Source organism: Bombyx mandarina, chromosome 22 (genome assembly GCF_030267445.1).
Source record: "Bombyx mandarina strain Sakado chromosome 22, ASM3026744v2".
Classification (NCBI taxonomy): Eukaryota; Metazoa; Arthropoda; class Insecta; order Lepidoptera; family Bombycidae; genus Bombyx; species Bombyx mandarina.
The window spans coordinates 11,425,665-11,449,024 of record NC_143228.1 but is presented as its reverse complement, the minus strand read 5'-3'; the positions used below and the strand labels follow the sequence as shown (position 1 = coordinate 11,449,024).

Sequence of the window (23,360 nt, the reverse complement as noted above, 5' to 3'; positions counted from 1 at the left end):
TGAGAATCCGCGCGGGTAGGTACCACCACCCTGACTATTTCTGCCGTGAAGCAGTAATGCGTTTCGGTTTGAAGGGTGGGGCAGCCGTTGTAACTATATTGAGACCTTAGAACTTATATCTCGAGGTGGGTGGCGCATTTACGTTGTAGATGTCTATGGGCTCCGGTAACCACTTAACACCAGGTGGGCTGTGAGCTCGTCCACCCATCTAAGCAATAAAAAGAAGAAAAAAAAATTAAGAATAGTGAGAATCGAACCGCATTCAAAAATCCTTCGTCACTCTGCCCAAGCGTTCGATTTCACGAAGCTCCATCTACACATCACCTTTTCTAACATGTTTCAGAAAAGCCTTGATAACTATTACGACTCACTAAATTTTATTGTTCCTCAATAAAATTTTACAAAATACATTAAGTACGTTACATTATTCGATTTTATGTCTTAATTAAACATTAAACAAAGAGATTAATTAAAATTGGCTTTATATAAGTGAAGCTTTAACAATTTGTTTTCCAGAAATCGCAGGAAAATTTCACAATGAAGAAGTCCTTGTTGTGTTGTTTGTGTACCTTATTTGGTTTGTTAGCCGCCGCATTCATAGAAGGTTTGTATTTAATAAAATTTATTTATTTATTAGTTTATGTAATTTATTTGTAATAGATTACACCTTGAATTAGAAATACTTAATAGTCAGTTCGATCAGATGACCGAGACTTGAAAATTATAAAATCAGATTGCTTAATATGTAGGTAGAATATTGAAGTTTGTTAATATGCTCTAGGTCTGGAGCAAAACATGTTCCATCTATATAATTTGTGTCATTTCTAGTTTAGTTTACTATATTACATAAAATTTAGAAAAAATCGGATTCGAAGTCTGTTATTTTTTTTTATAGAGTTGGGTTTCAGGGCGCACTTTAAGTCTATGCTATATTAAAAGGCTACCAGAGCCCACATACAAAAAAGGTGAATATCGCCACCCGCAAGTTTCTTCTTATCATAACAACTCCTGTGCCTCCCTGCCTGTCGGTGGAGGCGCATAATTTATTAATTACTACTTGGCAATATATTACGTTTCTTTTATGCTTTTAGATAAGTATCCGAATTTAAATATAGGCAACTGGCTTGCTGAAAATAATAATGAGTTAACAAGGGACTTGTTGTATGTAAGTGTAGTACTTGAAATTTCTTAAAGTATCATATCAGTCAAATACACAATTTTGTCATCGTGGCCTGAAGGATAAGACGTCCGGTGCATTCGTGATGAGCGATGCACCGGCATTCGAATCCCGCAGGCGGGTACGAATATTTCTAATGAAATAATATGTACTAATCAAATGTTCACGATTGAGTTTATGCGATATGGCAAAATTAAATGAATTACTTAAATACTTTTAATAAACTTTTTAATTAAAGATACCATTTATTCTCCTGCCCTTCTCCCAGTAACCTGGGGTCGGCGAAAGATGTTTTCTCCTCCCATACTCCTCTATCATTAATTTTAATTGATGATACAATTTTCAAAATATCCGACAAAATAAAAACACATTTATTCAAACTGAAGATATAAATCTTATCTTTAACTACATTAAACCTTAAGTTTTGGAAGTGTTTTAAAAAATTCATATTTTTACAGGAACTTCAAAAAGATTATCCAGGAAAATCTCTCGCTGTAACATCCGTGCCCATTTTGAACATTTTGGGGCAGCTTGCTTTATATTCCAAAGGAGAAACTTTTGAAGCTATCACAGATACACTGGGAATGAAGAATAGTACTGAGGTACGTAGATGTGTATATATTGTACCACATTAAACCAGCCTCCGGTGGGACATAATAATGTGAAAAATAAAAAAATCATAATTTCATAGTTTGGTATCTAATAATACAGTTTTGACAGTTAGTTCGCTTGGGGCCAAAATATAAAACGATAAATTATTAGTCACATATTATGACATAACGAGATATGAACCTTAATATGTTAGATTCGATGATTTAAAAATATTGATGTTTCACATAAAATTAACCATTTTTAATGGTGGGAGATTGAATTTTATCCCTTTTAAAATTCCTTTTTATATTATACTAGCTGACCCGGCAGACTTCGTAGTGCCTCAATCGATAAATAAAATACCTAAACTTTTGTATAAAATAAACTTAAAACAAATAAAAGGCATCCTTCCGACGGAGGGCACATCAAAGGAAAAACAAAATTGTTATTATTATTTAGTTCTGAGCATTTTCATATTTATTTACCTTTTAAACCTTCTCTGGACTTCCACAAATATTTCAAGACCAAAATTAGCCATATCGGCCCAGCCGTTCTCGAGTTTTAGCGAGACTAACGAACAGCATTTCATTCATATCGATTTTTGTTGAGAGAATAGAAGAGATACGATATTTAGTTTGCATCACCACCACAGTAACCCCGATGAGGTACGTTGTAGACCCATGTGCCTTCAATGGCAACGAAAGAAAGATGGTCTAAAACCTCAGAGTCTAATAAAACTTAATTTTGAGCAGGTTGCTTTTAATAACTCTTTTGCTGGTTTTGTTATTTTACAATAAATTTTGTAATTTATAAAAAAAAATCTATCATATATTATGACACTACGAGATATGAACCTTAGTTTTTTTTTATTAACTGTAAATTTGAATTTGTTATTAGGTGAAGAGGACTTTCGAAATGGCAAACGAAAAGACATTTGATGACAGTGAACTTCCACTCAGATATACATCGAAATTATATGCCGATGACGAAGACCAATTTTGTCCGACTTTCAAGAAAACCTATTCGAAGTACTTTAGAGGGAAAACAGGAAATGTAGACTTCGATAGACCACAGAAAGCTGCAAAAGAAATAAATGAGTGGGTATGTATCTTCAGTAGATAAATTCCTAAAAATATAAAGGTAGGAAACCTTTATATTCTTTATGCAAATAACTAATTGTAAAGTTTGACAATAATCTCAGATACCTCTAGATTTACGTTCATTTATACTTAACATTTTCTTATGCTGTTGACGTTTTTAATTGTCAAGGTGGGGACAAAGTAACTTTTTTTCCAATATTTTTGTTTACTTTTATAAAACATGAACTCGATAAGGAATTAACAAAAAAAATTCTTGACAAACAAAAGAGAAAAAGGTATGCTATGTACACTTACTAGTGTAAATCAGAATATAAATGACTCCACAGGGTCTAGATTCCTTTTAAGTCTTAATTAAAATATATTTGTGCTGTTTTTGATATTTCAACAAACTTCTTAATAACATTAATTTTAATTTAACATTAGCGAAGTAAAGATAACTAATTTACAATTTTGTCCTACCTAATTTATACCTTATATACAACTTTATTTGTATATAGATATATAAATAATATACATATTTGCAGTAAAAATATTATTTAAGTGTCGAAGCTATATTTGTTTTCAATAAAATAATGATTGTAAAGGATTTAGTGTTTTTTTCATGAATCAAACATGGCAATATGTTTTTTTATAGCTCAAAGAAGATTTCGATCAATATGGAAACGCAGATTTAGTTGATACAAGCGTAATTAAGGAGGGCGATGGCTTCGTTGTAGTTGGCTCTCTCGAACTAGAGGTAATATTAAAAGAGAGATTTTTTTTAATATTTATTTTATTGCTGTAAATTGACAGAAGAACCCAAGGTTCACTTGACCTTGACTACTGAAGTCTGTAGACATCAAATTAGTCTAACAGGCCACGACGACATTCACCTGTTTACTGTCCGATCAAATCTTTTTTTTGTTTCCCATATTTAGCATAATTTGAAAAATTTCAGCTTGACTACAATACTGGGCTCAATCCAACGAAAGTGAAAACAATTGATTTCTATTTGAATGCTAAGAAAAAGATAAAGACACCTGCTTTGGTCGGAAAGGCAATCGTAAAGTATGCCAAAGTTTCGGAATACGATGCACAGGTCAGTCTTTATTTTTAGCTATATTTGTTATTACTGTAGATTTAAACTGCGCCACGTTTAAAATCGGTGACTGCTCTCACAAATAAATTGAAAAATTTATTTTAAGCTGTTTACAGCTTAAAGAACTACAGCGGTTTCAATTAGTACGGCGGAGTGTTTCGTTTTTTTAATTACTACAGAAATTGACGATTTTCGGCCAACTAAGGGCTTACCGTCGCTTATAAACTTTTTTCTGGCCTTTGAAGCCAGACAAGCAATTGGCCCTCCTGGTGACCAGTGGCCCGTGGCCGTTCATGGACGTTAATAATGACAGGAGCAAAGCCAACTCATTGCCTACCTTTGCATACTTTCTGCAAGCCTCATTTGAAGAACATGTCATAACGCTTGGGGAATACCGTGCATGGAAGTTCATTCCTGAGTCAGTTGGTACGTAACAGAAAAGATCTCTGGAAACGCACTATGGATGAAGGCTTCGGTTCCAGATATCCGTGAAAATGGGGTTATCGACAATCCGAACGAACGGCTGTCTTTTATACGAAGTAAAATATTTTTTTTTTAAGCACTCCGAAATTCTTCCCCAAAGGTCGACCCCAAGAATTCCAATACTCGTGGAAGTTTGTAGCCATAGTCCACGTAATTGCTGTGCCATGGCAAAAAGGTCCTTCTTCGCAGTGAACGCAAAACATCAGTAATCCCAGGGGCACAGTAATTCCAGGGGCAGCTAATCTCTTTTCAAGCTGTATTTGAAGACAATTCTCATAATATTTTAACATTTTCTAACAAATAGCTAAGACGGTACAGGATCATTTCACAACTAAATTTACACCGGAAATAGCAACAGCAATGTATGCAATTAAATACGTAGAAGTACTCGGTGGACGGTATAATAAGGACAGTGCATAAGATAGATCAGAAAATGTTGGAAACTCATTCAGGAGAAGGCAGCTTTCGGATTATTTTTGACAGCACTACAGAACTCTCTCTATAAACCATTCGAGACAAGTTACAGAGAAAAGCAAGGCTTAATCACAATCTATAGACACTTCGTGAACTAGAATCATAGCCGAATTCAGTATACTAAATAATAAAAAAGAACATCGAAACATATGCGCCCAGAAAATTAATATTGGTCCTTACATAACATAATAATATCTGCTTCCACAATAGCCTTTCATTCTTCATTTTCAACTTTGGTCTCCGGCCGTTCACGGGTTTGGTTCTGAAGGTTAAAATTTCCAGAACGAAAACGTTGAAATCAAAACGTCTCGTACTTTCTTTTGCGACACCAGCGCCGTACACATCATTAATCCTACGAGCTGTTTATGCAGGACTGGTGCCACGGTAAAACTAGTACCCGTAAATATACCGATATTTTATGTTTTCCATTATGCGGTAATAATTGGCGCCAAAGAAAAAAATACGTGTGGCACTCGGGGACTGCCGCGGTAAAGCTATTGCATAGCATTTTTTATCAACTTATGCAATTATAATTAGACAATAATAATTTAATATTAATACAATAATAAAATAAGACCACGCTATATTTATAAACATTAACAAAAGCAAACCATTAACTATCCCCTTCACACTCTTATGAACTTATGCTAAACCGCAAGAGAGAGTTGGGCAGACTTTGCATGATGCGCATGCACGTCACATCACGTCACGCCGCGCGCTTATTCACAAACACTACACAAGCGCAACGTGTGAATGTGTTGAACGTGAGCTACATGGTAGGGGGAGTCTAGGAAATTAGGTTTTATTTTCTTTATGGAATTTCTTGGTTCGGTCGCCGTGCTCAAAGCGCGCAATAGAAGCTATGCAATAGCTTAAAAATAATGAGGAAAAAACAAGTGAATGAATGTTTGCAAAACTCAAATGTACCAGCTAAATGAATTTATAAATTTGAATTCGGAATTCTTCACCAAAGAGGAGATATTTCAGATGAAAGAGATCAATACGACAAAACGCTAGTTTCATATGTAAGGACCTAATATTTATAATAAGTAATTTTTCATTCACATTTTTTTTAGTTCATCAGCATATCGCTCAAGGGAGGTGACTTCACACTATTCATAATTCTCCCCGATGAGGTCAATGGATTATATAAGCTCACACAGAAATTCAAAAGTTGGAAAACTGACGTTTACAATAAAATCAGTCCATACCAGGAATATAAATGCGTCGAACTACAATTGCCCCTTGGAGAAATATTAACTCAAGGTGACATTACGAAGGCTCTCAAAACGGTGTGATATTTTTAAAATTATTTTAAAATTTCGACCTTAATTAATGATTTGAAATCATCGTGGCTTAAAGGATAAGACGCCCTGTGCAATCGTATCAAAACGATGTAACGCAGGCGGGTACCATTTTTTCTAATGAAGTACGTATTTAACAATTTTTCACGATTGACTTCCTCAGTGAAGGAATAATATCATGTAATAAAAACATGAAATCCGCAAAAATACAATTTGCATAATTACTGGTGGTAGAACCTCTTGTGAGTTCGCACGGGTAGGTACCACTACCCTGCCTATTTCTGCCGTGAAACAATAATTAACGTGTTTCGGCTTGAAGGGTGGGGCAGCCATTGTATTGTAAAAACTGAGACCTTACTTATGTCTCGAGGTGGGTGGCGGCATTTACGTCATTGTGTCAATGGACAAACCTACATGTTTTATTTATTATATATATGTATACATTATGAAGGATATATTTATTTATATATGTATATCTCTTATATGTATTATCAATTTGAAATAAACGTTTCAGATACAGGACTTGGACATTTTGTTTGATAAAAAAAGTGCCCAGCTCTGTGGTGTGACTAAGAACTGTGAGCCCGGTGTAATCAAAAGTTTCTTGACCGAAACCTATCTTGTTGATAAAATAATTAAAGAAAATAGTTTCGGTATGTACCTACAATTGCTTAATTAATTTTACGTGACTTCCACACGTATAACTCTTTTGAAAATTAAGGTTTGGTAACATGAAATCGATTTTCTAAGAACTAAGCTTAAATATCTAAATTATTTAGATATGTGAGCTTAGTTCCATGATTGACATTCTGTAGGCATGAAAATAATAATATATTACTAATATTTAATATGAACTCAAACTAACAGGAGGCATATCGCAAACTATGATTGACGTTATTGAGATTATTTCGTATATTAAAATCTATTCACCGTATTAACTAACAAACGAGCATAATGTCATTTAAACACGAACACGGAAATAAGCGTACGCTGAGATTATGTGCACAGTAATAAAACCGTGAGAAGATGATCAGAAATATAGAAACAAATTTACTATTGCAAATCATTATAAATCATCGATAATCGAAAAAAATATTCAGTTTTGACTGCTCGCGCTATTTATATGTCGGAAATAATCTTAATATTATTATCGTTTCCGTATCTAATCACTGGTGGCTTAAGAGGCTATTCCAAGTCCATCACCTACCCATCCAGTTAAGCACGGATGGGTCGGTGAGCTCACAGGCTCAAGCTGAGGGAATTTGCTAACACCAGTCCTAGCAATAGAAGCGCTTCTCGGAATCTACCGTATGACGGAATCGCGTCCCACTGAGAAGATCCGGCGAGACACCACAGAGGGCTTTGTCTATAGGTTGGTTCGCTCGTGGATCTCTTTGTGGTAATCGACGAGTTTGATGAGGGCAGTGACCGGTGCTGAAATAACCTAAAAGCACCGAGAATGAATCCACTGAATATGACGTTATAATGACTTGTAACTAAAGCGGTCAGGGGTAATGCGTTTTGAAAATTCGTTTTGCACCTAGGTTTCTCTTGTTACAAACTGAAACTATATTATTAATTTATAATTGAAATACCTTAAGTATTATCACGACAACTATTTTCAGATGAAGTGAAGAAACCCAATAAGGCAGAAGAAGTTTGTTCAGACAAAGACAAACTGATCACTGTTGATATTAATCGTCCATTCGCATTTTCCATAGTCAACAACGTCTTGGATACCACTCCGAAAGCATTTCTTATTGCTGGTGTTTACTATGGCTGAATAAATTATAATAAAAGCTTAATAAAGATTTGTTTCAAGTTTTAGTGTGTATTTGCTTAAAATCTGGTAGCACCTGTGAATTAATGAAATTGTAAATCAATAAATAAATTTAAAATTTAACGAATTTTTGGCTTTTTTTTTCAACCTGCAGTAAAATCTAAACTACCTAATGTTTACAATAGTTAAAATTGATTAATTTAAATGAATAATTAGATTGATTAATTTAATAAGCTACCACTGCATCAAACGCTGGTATGTCCAATGAAATTTATAAAAAAAAATCCCAAGAAATCATAATTTGTGATTGAAGAAAATTGTATTCATTTGGTTGTTTTCTTTCCTTTTTCAAGCTGAATTTTTATCTACTGGTATATATCTACGTTGCAAATTTAATCTTAATCGTTTTCTCCGTCAGATATCCATAAAAGAAGAATGCTTGTATATCAACAAAGATAACATCATTGAATTCCATAGATTCCAGGCCGCATATAGCATGACTCTCTGAATATGATATATTACAAAACAAACTATACGTTGTCTCTCTAGTTTATTTAAATCTAAAGAATCATCGTGCTAAGTAGTCGACTATTTAAACAAATAAAGTAGTGTATATCTGTTGTCCTTGGCATAATTCTTCAAATTGATGTTCGACAACTCCGTATCAGTAATCAGTAATCACTAGATTCGCCATGTTCTTAAGTGATAAGTGGCTCGGGACATTTCCCATTAAACATCCATAGGGTTGAAAATAATGAAGTTTTTATATAAAACTAGCTGACCAGGCCGACTTCATAGTGCCTCAATCGATAAGAGACCTAAGCTTTTGTATAAAATAAACTTAAAACAAACAAAAGGAATCCGTCCGACGGAGGACACATCAAAGGAAAAACAAAATTGTTATTTTTATTTAATTCCGAGCATTTTTATGTTTGTCTACCTTTTAAACCTTCTCTGGACTTCCACAAATAATTCAAGATCAAAATTAGCCAAACCGGTCCAGTCGTTCTCGAGTTTTAGCGAGAATAACGAACAGCAATAAATTTTTATATATAGAGATAAATAAATGAGGTATAAAAAAATAAACAAGAACCAATCAAAATTTTCTTTATTTGTGCTTTAGAAAACTTCAATGGCATGATAACATCAAACTGTTTGAACCTCATTCCCTGGTCTCTAATCGCGGTCTCGTAGGTAATCATAAACTTTGTGTTCACTCAATTTTTCCTTCATTCTTAACCGCACATATTATTTATTACGTATGTGTAGTAGTAGTAGAAAGTTTTGGGATCTTGTTGTAAAGGATGCATCAAAATGTATGTAACTACTTTTTCTTCAAAATATATTTTCTTTATTTCAATTTTGGACATGAATGTGTCATCTTAGTGTCAATGGTTGTAAATACATATTTTATTGTCAGACATGAATACAGGATCATAATTTTTTTTATTTATTGCTTAGACGGGTTGTCGAGCTTCACATACCACCTGGTGTTAAGTGGTTACTGGAGCCCATATACACATCTACAACGTGAATGCCGCCACCCACCTTAAGATATGAGTTCTTCACCCTACAAACCGAAACGCATTACTGTGAAACAGTAAGCCGGTATCTTTTAGTTTGTTGCTAGATAGCAACAAACTAAAATTGAATAAAATATAAACCAAATTAAAAAACACCCCCAGCATTTCAGAAATCCCATGCTAAAACGCAACCATAAGAACTCCCTCCACTATCATCCTTTTCAAATTAATTATCACTCGCAGTGGAATTTACCCCATACATGTGAGTCCGCACGGGTAGGTACCACCACCCTTTTTTTTTTTTTGATCAGGAGGATATCGCCGCACTTCCGCCCTCCACTGGGGATGGAGGACGGAGCATGTTAGAGTCGAACTGACTAAAACCTCCTGTCGCTCAACAACCAACGTCCAAACCTCGCATGAGACAGAACTCATAAAGAGGCAAAGGGGGGAAAGTGAAGCGCTTAGTGCGGAGCACATCTCTGCCATCACTCTCCCCCTTGGGACGCCGGACTGGCGGTCGTCGGCGCCACGACCACCAGCCCTCTCGGTTGGCAGGCTATCCGAAGTCCGCCTAGATGGCGGTTAGAGTGAGCTATCCTACGGAATACCCCGCTGGACCAGAACCAGCGTGGGTCGAGGATAACCGGCCTTCTATCACCCGGATGCTCTTGCGTAAAACGCGTGCAGAGCAGCTTGCACGTTGTCTTCTTAGGCCCCCCTCGCCGGTCCAGACCGACATGTGAGGGGGACCCGAAACACTTAGAGGGCCAGGGCTTGGGCGAGATCCGCCTCCCTGGCCCCCGTTCGACGGCGGCCGGATTGTGCGTCTCTCACGCGCCTCGCCACCTACTTCTGCGAGATGGTACACTCGCAGAAGTCGAGCATCGCCTTCCACGACTCGTCGTCGCCGAGCATCGATGCCTCAACACTCGGCAACGACAAGTCGTTTCCTATTTTTGCAACGAGGACACGGCGCCACCCCTCCCATTTGGAGCAGGCGACGAGCGTATGCTCTGCCGTGTCCAAGTCGCAACCACAATGGTGGCACTCTGCCGTCGGCTCGGCTGTGATCCGGTGCAGGAACTCACCGAAACAACCATGCCCAGTGAGCACCTGCGTGAGCTGGAAAGTGAGGCGTCCTCTGTCACGATTCACCCAATCCATAAGCGCTGGGCGAATCGTCTCGACGGTCCTACGACCAGCCGAAGGATCAGCCAGCCGTCTGGACCATGACTCCAGCACGGACCGCCGAGATTGGGCCCTCCGCGCTTTGACCACACTGGGGCTGGGACGCGCCACGCCCCGGGCACGAAGGTCAGCCCGCCACTGATAGTCAGCGGCGAGCACCCCCGCTTCCAGAACCTAAGGCGGCGTCTCAGCCAGTACACCTGCCGCCTCAAAGGAGATGGTGCGATAACCACGGATGACCCTGACCGCGATGGCGCGTTGCGGCCGTTGCAGCAGCTTCGTCACCCCCGTGGCCAGGGACTGGCCCCACACAGGCGCCCTGTATAGGGCCATTGATTGCACCACCCCCATATAGAGACAGCGCGTCACCTGGTCAGGCCCCTCAACGTTGAGCAGAAGCCGGCTTAACGCGCCGGCCACCCCCAACAAACGAGGGACCAGGTTCTGAAAGTGAGGTACTTCGAGGTACTTCAACTGCACCCCGACCCCAATACGGACGCCTCCAACCACGATATGGGCATCGACAGGTGGCACTCTCCGGGGCCTGTGGAACCACATGGCCTCGGATTTACTGAGCGCTACGTCGAGGCCCAATCTCCTGATTTTGCCGACGACATGCGCTACCCCAGCAGTAGCAAGACGGGCAGACTCAGCAAAATTCCGCCCCCCCCCCCACGACCAACGTGTCGTCTGCGTAACAGATTACGCTCAGGCCCGGGAGGAGGGCACCTCTCAGCACCCAGTCATATCCGATATTCCACAAAAGGGGGCCGAGCACCGACCCTGTGGAACACCGCGTACGACCGGGAACCGGTGCAGGATCCCACCGTGTCCGGTACACGTGACTGATCTGTCCTATAAGTAGGAACCCACCAGCCGGCGAAGGTAGGGAGGCACTCCATGTCGTTCCAGCGCCCCCCCTATCACGGACCAGGGCAGGGTGTTAAAAGCATTGACGATGTCGAGCGACCCCGCCAAAACCACCTCACCCCAGGATACGGCCTCCTCCGAGAGGGCCCGCACGCGAAGGATCGCGTCTACCGTTGAGCGGCAATACTGCTCCGCCGACAGATCGGGTCCCACCCTGACCAGATGCTGGATGATGCGGGCTGCCAGAATGCCTTTCAGCAACTTTTCCACCTCATCCAGCAACACGATGGGACGGTACCCGGCGGCAGTATCCACCGGGCGCCCCTCCTTTCTCAACAGCACGAGTCTGCTCGTCCTCCACGATGAAGGAAACGGCACCAAGAGCCAAGGCCCAAACCCGGCCATGGACGCCGTCCGGGCCTGGTGCAGTGTCCTTCGCGCACATTTTGCGCACGGCCACACGGAGCTCCGCCCCCGTTATACGGGGCACCTCAGTATGGACCTCGCCGTCGTATTCCGGCGGCGCATCCATAGAGGGAGCGACAAATCCCTCCTGCTCCTGCGGGAACAGCGCCGAGACGATGTCCCGCAGCTGCTGAGGCTGGAGACGCTCCGTGATCGGGGGGGCCCATGGGCGCATTTTATTGCGCACCATATGATAGGGCCGCTCTCACGGATCCTCATCCAGCGTCTCCAAGAGACCCTCCATGTGTTGGTTCTTGACTCTTCTGATGGCCAGCTGCAATGCCCTCTGTGCGACGCGAAATGCGCCGTGCAGCCAGGCCTCTGCCGCCATCTGATCGTTGCGCCGCGGCAGGCGGCGGCGGCGATGCCTGGCACACTCGCGCCTCGCCCGAACGCACTACACGCGCAGTTGCGCAATTTCGAGCGACCACCAGTACGCCTGGCGATTAGGAAGTCGAGGGCCGATTCGGGGCATCGACGCATCACAGATGCGACGCATCGTGTCCCGGAACCACCCTGCCTCTCCCTCGACCTCGACCGGGTGTGGACGCATGGGCGCCCACACCGTCACCGTAGAGGCTTCCGTCAGGAGCTCTTTATTCAGGCGCTTCAGTGCCTACTTGGGGAATGACCGGGGCGCATCACGGGGGTGGTCCCCGTGGACGTCCGCGACTGCGGAGCGGGCGGAGAGATCAAACCGAATATATCGGTGATCTGACAGCGTCTCCGCCCCCTCCAAAACTCTCCAGTCGCGGATACGGCGTGCGATGGCCGGACTTGCGAACGTAACGTCCACAATATTCTCGCCCTGAGGTACCACCACCCTGCCTATTTCTGCCGTGAAGCATCATGCGTTTCGGTTTGAAGGGTGGGGCAGCCGTTGTAACTATACTGAGACCTTAGAACCTTTACGTTGTAGATGTCTATGGGCTCCAGTACCCACTTAACCCCAGGTGGGCTTTGAGCTCGTCCACCCATCTAAGCAATAAAAAATAGTAAAAAAAGTTCACTAATTAATTTTATACTGTTTTTTATTACACTCAAGTACTGTACCGCCATCCACCGTGAGATCAATCAAAGACTTAAATGTATTATGGATCCAGTGAATCTGACATTATATATTTTTTTTATTATTGCCCTTGTAGGCAGACGAGCATACGGCCCACCTGATGGTGAGTGGTTACCGTCGCCCATGGACTTCAGCAATGCCAGGGGCAGACCCAAGCCGCTGCCTACCAAATTACTTGTAACCTAAGCGGTATGTTTTAGGGAGCCTCACACTTCAAATCGCAATGGATGACTGGTTTGCGGCAGAAATAGGAAGAATGATTTTCAAAAGCGCACAGACATCATTAGCAAGTGTAATGTAGTGGATTTCACGGTATACCATTATGTATTTTCTTTTTGGAATTTGAGGTTATCTGATGCCATATTGGAATATCAACAGTCTAATCGGTCCGTCACTTACATAATTCTAAATTCATCGTATCCCAGAAAACATAAAAATTTGGCAGGGACATTGCAGTGTTTAAATTAATACTACAAATGTGGTATATTTATTTTAAAATTTTCATTTTATCAGCGTCTGTTTTCTGAAGTACAATATCGAATAATAAATACGTCTAGTGACTTAGTTTACGAAAATTTACATTAACTACAGGAAGTGAAAGGTAATAAAATAATTGCAACGTTTTCGTACTTTGTTAAAGAACATAAATTTAAATTCGTAAAATAGTTTGGAGCCTCTGGGTCTGCGGAGGGACTTCGGTTCCCTCTGTATTTTGTACCGCATGTTCCATGGGGAGTGCTCTGAGGAATTGTTCGAGATGATACCAACGTCTCGATTTTACCATCGCACCGCCCGCCACCGGAGTAGAGTTCATCCATACTACCTGGAGCCACTGCGGTCATCCATAGTGCGTTTCCAGAGATCTTTTTTGCCACGTACCATCCGGCTATGGAATGAGCTCCCCTCCACGGTGTTTCCCGAGCGCTATGACATGTCCTTCTTCAAACGAAGCTGGTGGAGAGTATTAAGCGGTAGGCAGCGGCTTGGCCCTGCCCCTGGCATTGCTGAAGTCCATGGGCGACGGTAACCACTCACCATCAGGTGGGCCGTATGCTCGTCTGCCTACAAAGGCAATAAAAAAAAAAGGTTATCGATCCGTTTCATTGCAGTTTTAACTACTCTTTTTACCAATGCTGTACGAGGCAGTGCACCCTGCAGACAATCAGCCTATAGAGCTAGTCTCCTGCACTCTCTAAGAATCTATTGAATATTTCCTCATAGACTGCACCCGACAGTGGAAGACTGCATCTTAATGATTTTTTCGCGTCAAAAGTAACGCTATTTCCATACAATCGTACATAGACCCTTAGCAAAACAGGCTCGCGGCCTGATAATAATATAAGTGGACTGATTTATCCAAATGACATTTTTTTTAAAATAATTCCGTTGACATTGACAGGTCTCAACGCCATTAACAATTTTAAGCACTAAAATTATACATTATAATATGTTTTCGCATATTCACTTTGCCTCCACTGCTTGGGCTTGTATTGTTTGAGCTACAATTGAACTTCTCAGTTGCCCACTCTCATTATTTGAGTCCTAATTGGACTGGAACGGCCTGACAAAGTCGTACAGAACGAATTAGAATCTTTCCGAAATTTCTCGCAACACTCGAATTGACGCGATATTTCTGAAAATGTCCTAATGCTTGAAAATTTTTATTTATTACCCAGATATTACTCCGGCGATCCGAGGGATATATGACAAAGCGAAAGGATATATGACAATGCTCATTTGAGAAATAAAATTAAATTTGCAACTGCATAAGGATAATGGCTAAGTCAGGACTACAAAATTAAATATTTAGAGTTCAAAAAACAGTGAGGTGAGGTGAGAGCAATCTTTGCGGCAAACGCACACAGGAAGGTGCCAGGGAAAATTTTAATATAACGGTCTTATTGTATTTCATCTTCTATATGGATTTGATTCATACTCCAGCACTATAGAAAGCCGTCTGTGATAATTTTGATGCTCTATTAGAACCTATATCTCAAGGTGTGTGGCGCATTTACGTTGTAGATGTAACCACTTAACACCAGGTGAGCTGTGAGCTCGTCCACCCATTTAAGCAATAAAAATAAAAATAAAGAATTTTTAGTAGGTTGCGTGAATGAAAATCCATAAAATTTCTTTATTATTTCAAGAAAACAGCAAGATTACAGTTTAAATTCAATTAAATAGGCAAACATAATAATGTTAATTAGAGGAAAACTCAAATTAAGAATAACGGGAATCGAACCGCATTCAGAAATTCTTCGCCACTCTGCCCAAGCGTCCGATTCTATCCAAGATGGAACTCGGAAAGGACACTCTAGCGAAGATCCATTAACGCGTCACGTTTTCTAACATGTTTTAGAAACTGAAACTCAAACTCAACAACTATTACGACTCAATAAATTTTATTGAGTAACACATTAAGAACGTTACATTATTCGATTTTATCTTTGAATTAAACAAAGAGAATTAATTAAAATTGGTTTTATATAAGAGAAGTTTGAACAATTGGTTTTCCAGAAATTGCAGGAACATTTCACAATGAAGAAGTCTTTGTTGAGTTGTTTGTGCTCCTTATTTGGGTTGTTAGCCGCCACATTCGTAGAAGGTTTGTAGTTAAAATTTATGTAATTTATTTGCAAAAGGTTACAGCTTGAATTAGAAATACTAAATAGTCAGCCTGATCGGATGACCGAAACTTGAAATTTAGAAAATCAGATTCCTTTTTTTGTAATACTATTCCTGAAGATAGGAAAAAGTAAATAAATAAAGGTTGTATGTAGACCTGATTTAAAGCAGCATTTTGAAGTTTGTTTGTATGCTCTACCACAGGCATGGAGCAAAACGTGTTCCATTCTTAATTTGTGTAATTTCTACATATTCGTAGCTTAACTTACTATACAAGTTCTACATTAAAAAAATCGGGTCGGTGTCTGTTAATATTTTTTTTAATAGAATTGGGTTTCAGGATGCGCTTTAAGTCTATGCGATATTAAAAGCTGATTGATAGACAACACAACGTGAATATCGCCACCCACTTTGAGACCCGGAGTCAAAGCTTCATTTGTATATGAATTGTCCCAACCCATCAAAACAGAACACGAAACTACTGATTTGTAGAATTTGGCAAAACGATTGACAATACGTCTTACCATTAGAAATGTATGCCGTGCGATTTTTTTTTAATACCACGATTCCCGTGCCTCCCTGCCTGTCAGTGAAAGCGTATAATTTATCAGCTATTACTTAGCAATATATTACGATACTCTTATGTTTTTAGATAATAATCCAAACGCAAATATAAGCAACTGGCTTGCTGCAAATAGTAATGAGTTAACGAGGAACCTGTTTTATGTAAGTTTAGTACTTAAAATTTCTTATACATAGTATCATATCAGTCAAATATTATGTTGGGAAGTGTATTGTAATATACGTTGTCTGTTCAGTTGATCCAATCATTCCTAAGATATGTTCGAAATGATTTATAGGGTTCGATTATCTTCCACTTTTTAATATTTCCAATCTATCTTTGTCTTTAGTGTCCCGTCTTCTTTGACCATGAAAACTAATATTATATGAAAATTAATATTTTTAATATGCATTAAAGTATCTTCCTATCAAATTGAAATATCTACAAGCAGTTTGTGCGACATATGGCAAAATAAAATGAATTATTTAAATACTTTTAATAAACTTTTTAATTAAAGATGCAATTTTCAAAACATCCTATAAACTATTTAAAAAATATGCTCATTCCAACTGAAGACATAAATATTATATTGAACTAAAATAGAGCTTAAGTCCTGGCAGTGTTTAAAATATTATATATTTTTACAGGAACTTCAAAAACATTATCCAGGAAAATCTCTTGCTGTAACATCCGTGCCCATTTTCAACATTTTGGGGCAGCTTTCTTTATATTCCAAAGGAGAAACTTTTGAAACTGTCACAGATATAGTGGGATTGAAGAATAGTACTGATGTATGTAGATGTATATATACTATATTAGATTGTACCACATAATACCAGCCTCCGGTAGGAAATATAAAAAACAAAAAGTTTCATAATTTTGTAGTTTGGTATCTAGTATTGGTATCTTTGGTGTCTAGAGTGGTAAAATGTCTGTAGGATTAAGATAAAATAATATTGGTTTGATTTACACTATAGCTACGCTATAAATGCGAAAAAATACACAAAAAAGTCGTCGTGGCCTAAAGGATAAGATGTCCAGTGCATTCGTATATAGCGATGCACCGGTGTTCGAATCCCGCTGGCGGGTACCAATTTTTCTGATAAAATATGTACTTAACAAATGTTCACGATTGACTTCCACGGTGAAGGAATAACATCGTGTAGTAAAAATCAAACCCGCAAAATTATAATTTGCGTAATTACTGGTGGTAGGACCTCTTGAGTCCGCACGGGTAGGTAACACCGCCCTGTCTATTTCTGCCGTGAAGCAGTAAGGCGTTTCGATTTGAAGGGTGGGGCAGCCGTTGTAACTATTCTGAGACCTTAGAACTTATATCTCATGGTAGGTGGTGGCATTTACGATGTAGATGTCTACGGGCTCCGGTATCTACTTAACACCAGGTGGGCCGTGAGCTCGTCCACCCGCCTAAGCAATAAAAATAAAAAACAAATCTATCACATATGACACTACGAGATATGAACCTTAGTTTTTTTTTAATAACTGTAAATTTGAATTTGTTATTAGGTGAAGAGGAGTTTCAAAATAGGAAACGAAAGGACATTTGACAGTGATCTTCCACTCAGGTACACATCGAAAATATACGCCGATGACGAAGACCAATTTTGTCCGGCTTTCAAGAAAACCTATTCGCAGTACTTTAAAGGGAAAACAGGAAATGTAGACTTCGATAGACCACAGAAAGCGGCCAAAGAAATAAATGAGTGGGTATGTATCTTCAGTAGATAAGTTCCTAAGTTCCTCCCTTTGCAGTCTTTATGCAAGTAACTAATTTGTTGTAAAAATATCGTCGGTAATAGTGTTGATAAAAATATAATCACCAATCTATATATTAATACGTGAAGCAAAAACTTTGTATCCCTTTTTACGAAAATTGCGCGGACGGAGAAGTATGAAATTTTGCACACTTATAGAGAATATAGAGAAGAAGTGCACAATGCTAATATTTTTTCCAAATAATGCATAAAAGATACATTAAATCAATAAAGAAAACATTATACACACTACATACCATGTATTTGACGCACACACGCATGCATGCTATTTATTGTCAAACTTTTGTTCATAGCGTCTGTTGTCAAATTGAGAATAGATTAAATATTGTTGTTAATATTTTTTACAGTGTAGTCTTGACGAAATTTGTGATTATAGAAGTAAAAATTACAATCATAATAGTGTACAAACTTACAATTCCAATTAATTATAGTTGAATTTCGACTACTGCGGGACCACTAGTACCTATAGATTTACGTAGGCTTGACATTTTCTTGTGCTGTTGACATTTTTACTTGTCAAGATAGGGAAATAGTAGTTTGTTTCCAATATTTTTGTTTGGTTTTATATAACATGAACTCGATAAGCAATCAACAATAAAAGTCCTTGGCAAGCATAGGAGAAAAAGGTATGCTGTGTATACTTATTAATGTTCGGTCAGTGATCGAAAAAAAAAAACAGAATAAATCATGTACTCCGCAAGATCTAGATTCATTTTATGTCTTTAATTAAAAATAATAAGAATTGTCTTGGCTAATTTATAGCTTAGACACAACTTTCTTTATGAATAGACATAAAAATAAATATATTTTATATATTCGCAGTAAAAATATTATTTATGTGTGGTATGTTTGTTTTCAACGAAAGGAATGATTGTAAAAAAGTAAGTGCTTTTTTTTTACAAATCAAACATCACAATATGAGTTTTTTTTTAGGTCGAAGAAGAATGCGACGAATATGGAACCACAGATTTAGTTGATCCAAGCATATTCAAGGGTGGCGATGGCTTCATTGTAGTTGGTTCTCTAGATTTAGAGGTAATATTAAGGGAGAGGAAGGATTTTTATTATTTTTATTTTATTGCTGTAAATTGACAGAGGAACCCAGGGCTCACTTGATATTGACTACGTCTGTAGACATCACAGAGATACTGCCGTTACTCATCTTTAAACCGGAGTGTCAATTTTATTGTTATGTTTTTATCGTTATGTTATGGTGAATTTTTTTTATTGCTCGGATAGACATAAAACCTGACGGCCCATCTGGAGCTAAGTGGTTACCTAAGCTCATGAACACCTTGAAAAATCAGCTTAAAATCTCAGTTTTACTGGTGGTAGGACCCCTTGTGAGTCCGCACGGGTGGATACCACCACCTTGCCTATTTCTGCCGTGAAGCAGTAATGCGTCTTGGTTTGAAGGCTGGGGCAGCCGTTGTAGCTATACCTGAGACCATAGAACTTATATCTCAAGGTGGGTGGCGCATTTACGTTGTAGATGTCTATGGGCTCCAGTAACCACTTAACACCAGGTGGGCTGTGAGCTTGTCCACCCATATAAGCAATAGAAAAAAAGTTTTATAGTAAAACGGCTTCCCCACCCGTGCCGACTCACAAGAGGTCCTACCACCAGTAAAACTGAGATTTTAATCTGTACGGCCTTATACTCATAATACTCAACTACAGGAACTTATACATTTTATGGTTTTTGTTTTTTACACGACGTTATTCTTTCATCGTGGAGGTACCTGAATTAGGTATGTATGTATTTCCTCAGAAAATTGTCTATGTACTTCCGGGATTTTAATCCCGACCTGAATCACATCACTCGATACGAGTACTGAACATCTTATCTAACAGGCCACGACGACATTCACCTGTTTAGTGTCCGATTAAGTTTTACTTTTTTTGTGTTTTCATAACATCATTTCATAAATTTCAGCTTGACTACAATACTGGGTTCAATCCAACGAAAGTGAAAACAATTGATTTCTATTTGAACCCTAAGAAAAAGATAAAGACACCTGCTTTGGTCGGAAAGGCAATCGTAAAGTATGCCAAAGTTCCGGAATATGATGCACAGGTTAGTGTTTATTTTTATTCCTATTCCTCATTTGAGATCTAAGCTGATTATAATGGTGGATACATGTTCTCGTAAATAAAGAATTAACTACAAAGCTTAAAGAATTACAATGGTTTCAATTAGCAAGGACGAGTAGTTATTTTGTTTTTTAATTTCTATAGAAGCTGACGAATATCAGCCCAACTGAGGGGTTAGCGTCTACTGTCACTTATGGACTTTTTTATTGCCTTTGAAGACCGACAAGCATGCGGCCCACCTGATAGCGAGTGGTTAACGCCGCTTATGGACGTCAACAAATACTAGGGGCAGAGCCAAGTCTTGCCTACCTCTGAGTACTCTCCGCAAGCTTCCTTTGAAGAAGGACATGTCATAGCGCTCGGGAAATTCTGTGGATAGGAATTTCAGAAGCGGACGGTACGTGACAGAAAATATCTCTGGAATCGCACCGTGGATGAACGCAGCGGTTCTGGAGATCCGTGAGAGTGGGGTTATCGACGGCCCTCTTCTATAAGGAGTCAAATGCAAGTACCTGGTATTTGGAAATTCCAACCCAGAGGCGGAAGTAATACTCCACGCAAGGCCAAACTTGTGCTTTGTAAAGCAAAAGTCTTTATACAAACGTGAAATACCACTTCTTTCTGTTGAGGTCCCCCAACAATATTGTTGCCAGCTTGGTTTGCACTTGAAAATTTTCCTTCAGATGTCGACCCTAACAATTCCAATACTCGTTGAAGGTTGTAGGGATAGTCCATGTAATTGCGATACCACGACAAAAGGGTCCTTCTTCCCAGTCCAGTACTCTGTGGACGGGCAGTGTCAGTGCATAAGACAGATTAGAAAATGTTAAAATTCCATTCAAGAGAGGTTAGCTCTCGAACTAATTCTGAGAGCACTATGGAACACTCTTTGTAAACTAAACCATTCGAGACAAGTTACAGAGAGAAGCAAGATTTAAGCAAAGTCCACAGCAAGCACTTCTTCAACTGAAGAGATAGCCAAAGTCAGTCCATTAAGTATAAAAAAATTACATGGAAATACAAAAAAACAAAAAAATATGCGCTCAGAAAATTCAGATTTTAGTGATTGTTCCTTCACATATAATTTTTTTCCAGTTCATCAGCATATCCCTCAAGGGAGGCGGCTTGACACTATTCATAATTCTCCCTGATGAGATCAATGGATTATCTAAGCTCATACAGAAGTTCAGAAGTTCGAAAGCCGAAGTTTTCACACAAATCAGTCCATTCCAAGAATATAAATGCGTGGAGCTACATCTGCCCCTTGGAGAGATATTAACTCAACTGGACATTACGAAGGCCCTCAAAGCGGTGTGATAAGATTCAAATTATGTTAAATCTTCTATTTTAATATTTGCTAATTAATGCTATTATCTCTTGATACTAATTAACTGCATAATTAACGGATTTGAAAAAAATAACCTAAAATTATTTTGTACCGCATCATTGGGCTTCCGTTGGGAATATCGCTAATTGTATGAGAAACATCGCTTTATTGAAACAACCATCTGACCACATCTCACTATCATACGTTAATGGTAATATGACAAGCAATTCTGGAAATGCCAACGACAACCGCATCAAATTTCGTCACAGTCGGATTGATTTATTCGGAAGCCCGGACAAACACAGACTTAAATGTTTTATTTATATACAAATATCTTCTTATTGTAAGCGTGATTCTCAATTTGAACCCAACGTTTCAGATACAAAACTTGGACATATTGTTTGATAAAAAACGTGCCCAGCTCTCCGGTGTGACCAAGAACTGTGAGCCCGGTGTAATCAAAAGTTTCTTGACCGATACCTATCTTGTTGATAAAATAATTAAAGAAAATAGTTTCGGTATGTACCTACAGTTGCTTAATTAATTTTATGTGACTTTCACAGAAAAAAGAAACCGTTCTTGTAGTTTACTCTTTAACAGTTGACTTTATTTTAAAGAACCCTTTCTAACAACAACGTTCAATGGAGAAATCTCTAAGAAATAATTTAAGATGATACCGTCATCTCGTTTTTATCATCGCACCACCCGCCACCGAAACAAAGGTCATCCATACTACCTAGAGACACTTTTTTCTATTATAGTGGGTTTTCAGGGAATTCCCCTTCACGTTGTTTTATAAGTGCTGTCATATTACCCTGTTCATCCAAGGTTTGGAGAATCCTGAGCAGCAGGCAGCGGCTTTGTTTTTTTTAGCCAATTTTTCTAATGAAATATGCACTTAACAAATGTTCACGATGACTTCCACGGTGAAGGAATAACATCGTGTAATAAAAATAAAAACCCGTAAAATTATAATTTTCATAATTACTGGCGGTAGGTCATTTTGTGAGTCCGCACGGGTAGGTACCACAACCTTGCCTGTTTCTGCCGTGAAGCAGTAATGCGTTGGGTTTGAATTGTGGGGCAGCCGTTGTACTGTAAAAACTGAGACCTTAGAACTATTATCTCAAGATAGGTGGCGGCATTTACGTTGTAGATGTCGATGGGGTCAAATAAAGAGAAGTAAAATAAAGTAAATTAAGCAGAATATTAACGAAAACTTCGAAGACAAAACAAAAGATAATAAAAATACTGTCGGATGTCGAAAACAATCTCAATATCGTTTCCCTGCCTAATCGCCGGTAGCCTAAGAAGTTATTCCAGCTAAGCGCGAACGAGTAGGTGAGCCCTAGCAAGAGCAGCGCTTCGCTGAATCTACCACACTATCGGAATCGCGTCCTACTGAGAAAACCCAGCTAGAAACTCATAGGGTTTTGTCTATGGGTTAGTTCGCTTGTCGAACTCTTCATCGTAATCGACAAATTCGACAAGGGCGGTGCCCAGTGCTTGAAGAAAGCACCGAGAATGGATCCGGGAGATCTGACATTAATGACTTGTAACCAAAGCAGTGAGGGGTAATGTGTTTTGGAAATTCGTTTTGCGCCTAGGTTTCTCTTGTTACAAACTGAAAATACATTATTAATTTATAATTGAAATACTTAAGTCACGTCAAATATTTATAGTATATCAATATTTCCAGATGAAGTGAAGAAACCCAATAAGGCAGAAGAAGTTTGTTCAGACAAACTGATAGCTGTTGAAATTAATCGTCCATTCGCCTTTTCCATAATCAACAACGTCCTGGATGCTACTCCGAAAGCATTGCTTATGGCTGGTGTTTACTATGGCTGA

The 23,360-nt window shown here is 39.1% G+C and overlaps 2 protein-coding genes across 2 annotated transcripts; both read left to right on the top strand.

Moving 5' to 3' along the window:
* The first annotated feature begins 537 nt into the window (after nt 1–537).
* On the top strand, nt 538–8,000 carry LOC114247606 (alaserpin-like). The gene is made up of 9 exons (XM_089736951.1): nt 538–604; nt 1,092–1,165; nt 1,636–1,779; nt 2,666–2,869; nt 3,503–3,604; nt 3,806–3,946; nt 5,980–6,195; nt 6,722–6,860; nt 7,833–8,000. Exons 1-9 carry the CDS (start codon nt 538–540, stop codon nt 7,988–7,990), a joined length of 1,245 nt encoding a protein of 414 aa, XP_089593077.1. The 3' UTR covers nt 7,991–8,000.
* Nucleotides 8,001–15,633: 7,633 nt separating this feature from the next.
* On the top strand, nt 15,634–23,360 carry serpin-23 (serine protease inhibitor 23). Its single transcript, XM_089737028.1, has 9 exons — nt 15,634–15,710; nt 16,383–16,456; nt 16,940–17,083; nt 17,820–18,020; nt 19,022–19,123; nt 20,025–20,165; nt 21,278–21,493; nt 21,889–22,027; nt 23,209–23,360. Exons 1-9 carry the CDS (start codon nt 15,644–15,646, stop codon nt 23,358–23,360), a joined length of 1,236 nt encoding a protein of 411 aa, XP_089593154.1. The 5' UTR covers nt 15,634–15,643.

Bases quoted from the DNA above. Each gene is read 5' to 3' on its own strand.
- LOC114247606 (XM_089736951.1), top strand. From the start codon at position 538: ATGAAGAAGTCCTTGTTGTGTTGTTTGTGTACCTTATTTGGTTTGTTA. The intron at 1,166-1,635 runs GTAAGTGTAGTA...ATATTTTTACAG, and splicing joins TAACAAGGGACTTGTTGTAT to GAACTTCAAAAAGATTATCC. The intron at 3,947-5,979 runs GTCAGTCTTTAT...CATTTTTTTTAG, and splicing joins TTTCGGAATACGATGCACAG to TTCATCAGCATATCGCTCAA.
- serpin-23 (XM_089737028.1), top strand. From the start codon at position 15,644: ATGAAGAAGTCTTTGTTGAGTTGTTTGTGCTCCTTATTTGGGTTGTTA. The intron at 19,124-20,024 runs GTAATATTAAGG...CATAAATTTCAG, and splicing joins TTGGTTCTCTAGATTTAGAG to CTTGACTACAATACTGGGTT. The intron at 22,028-23,208 runs GTATGTACCTAC...CAATATTTCCAG, and splicing joins AATTAAAGAAAATAGTTTCG to ATGAAGTGAAGAAACCCAAT.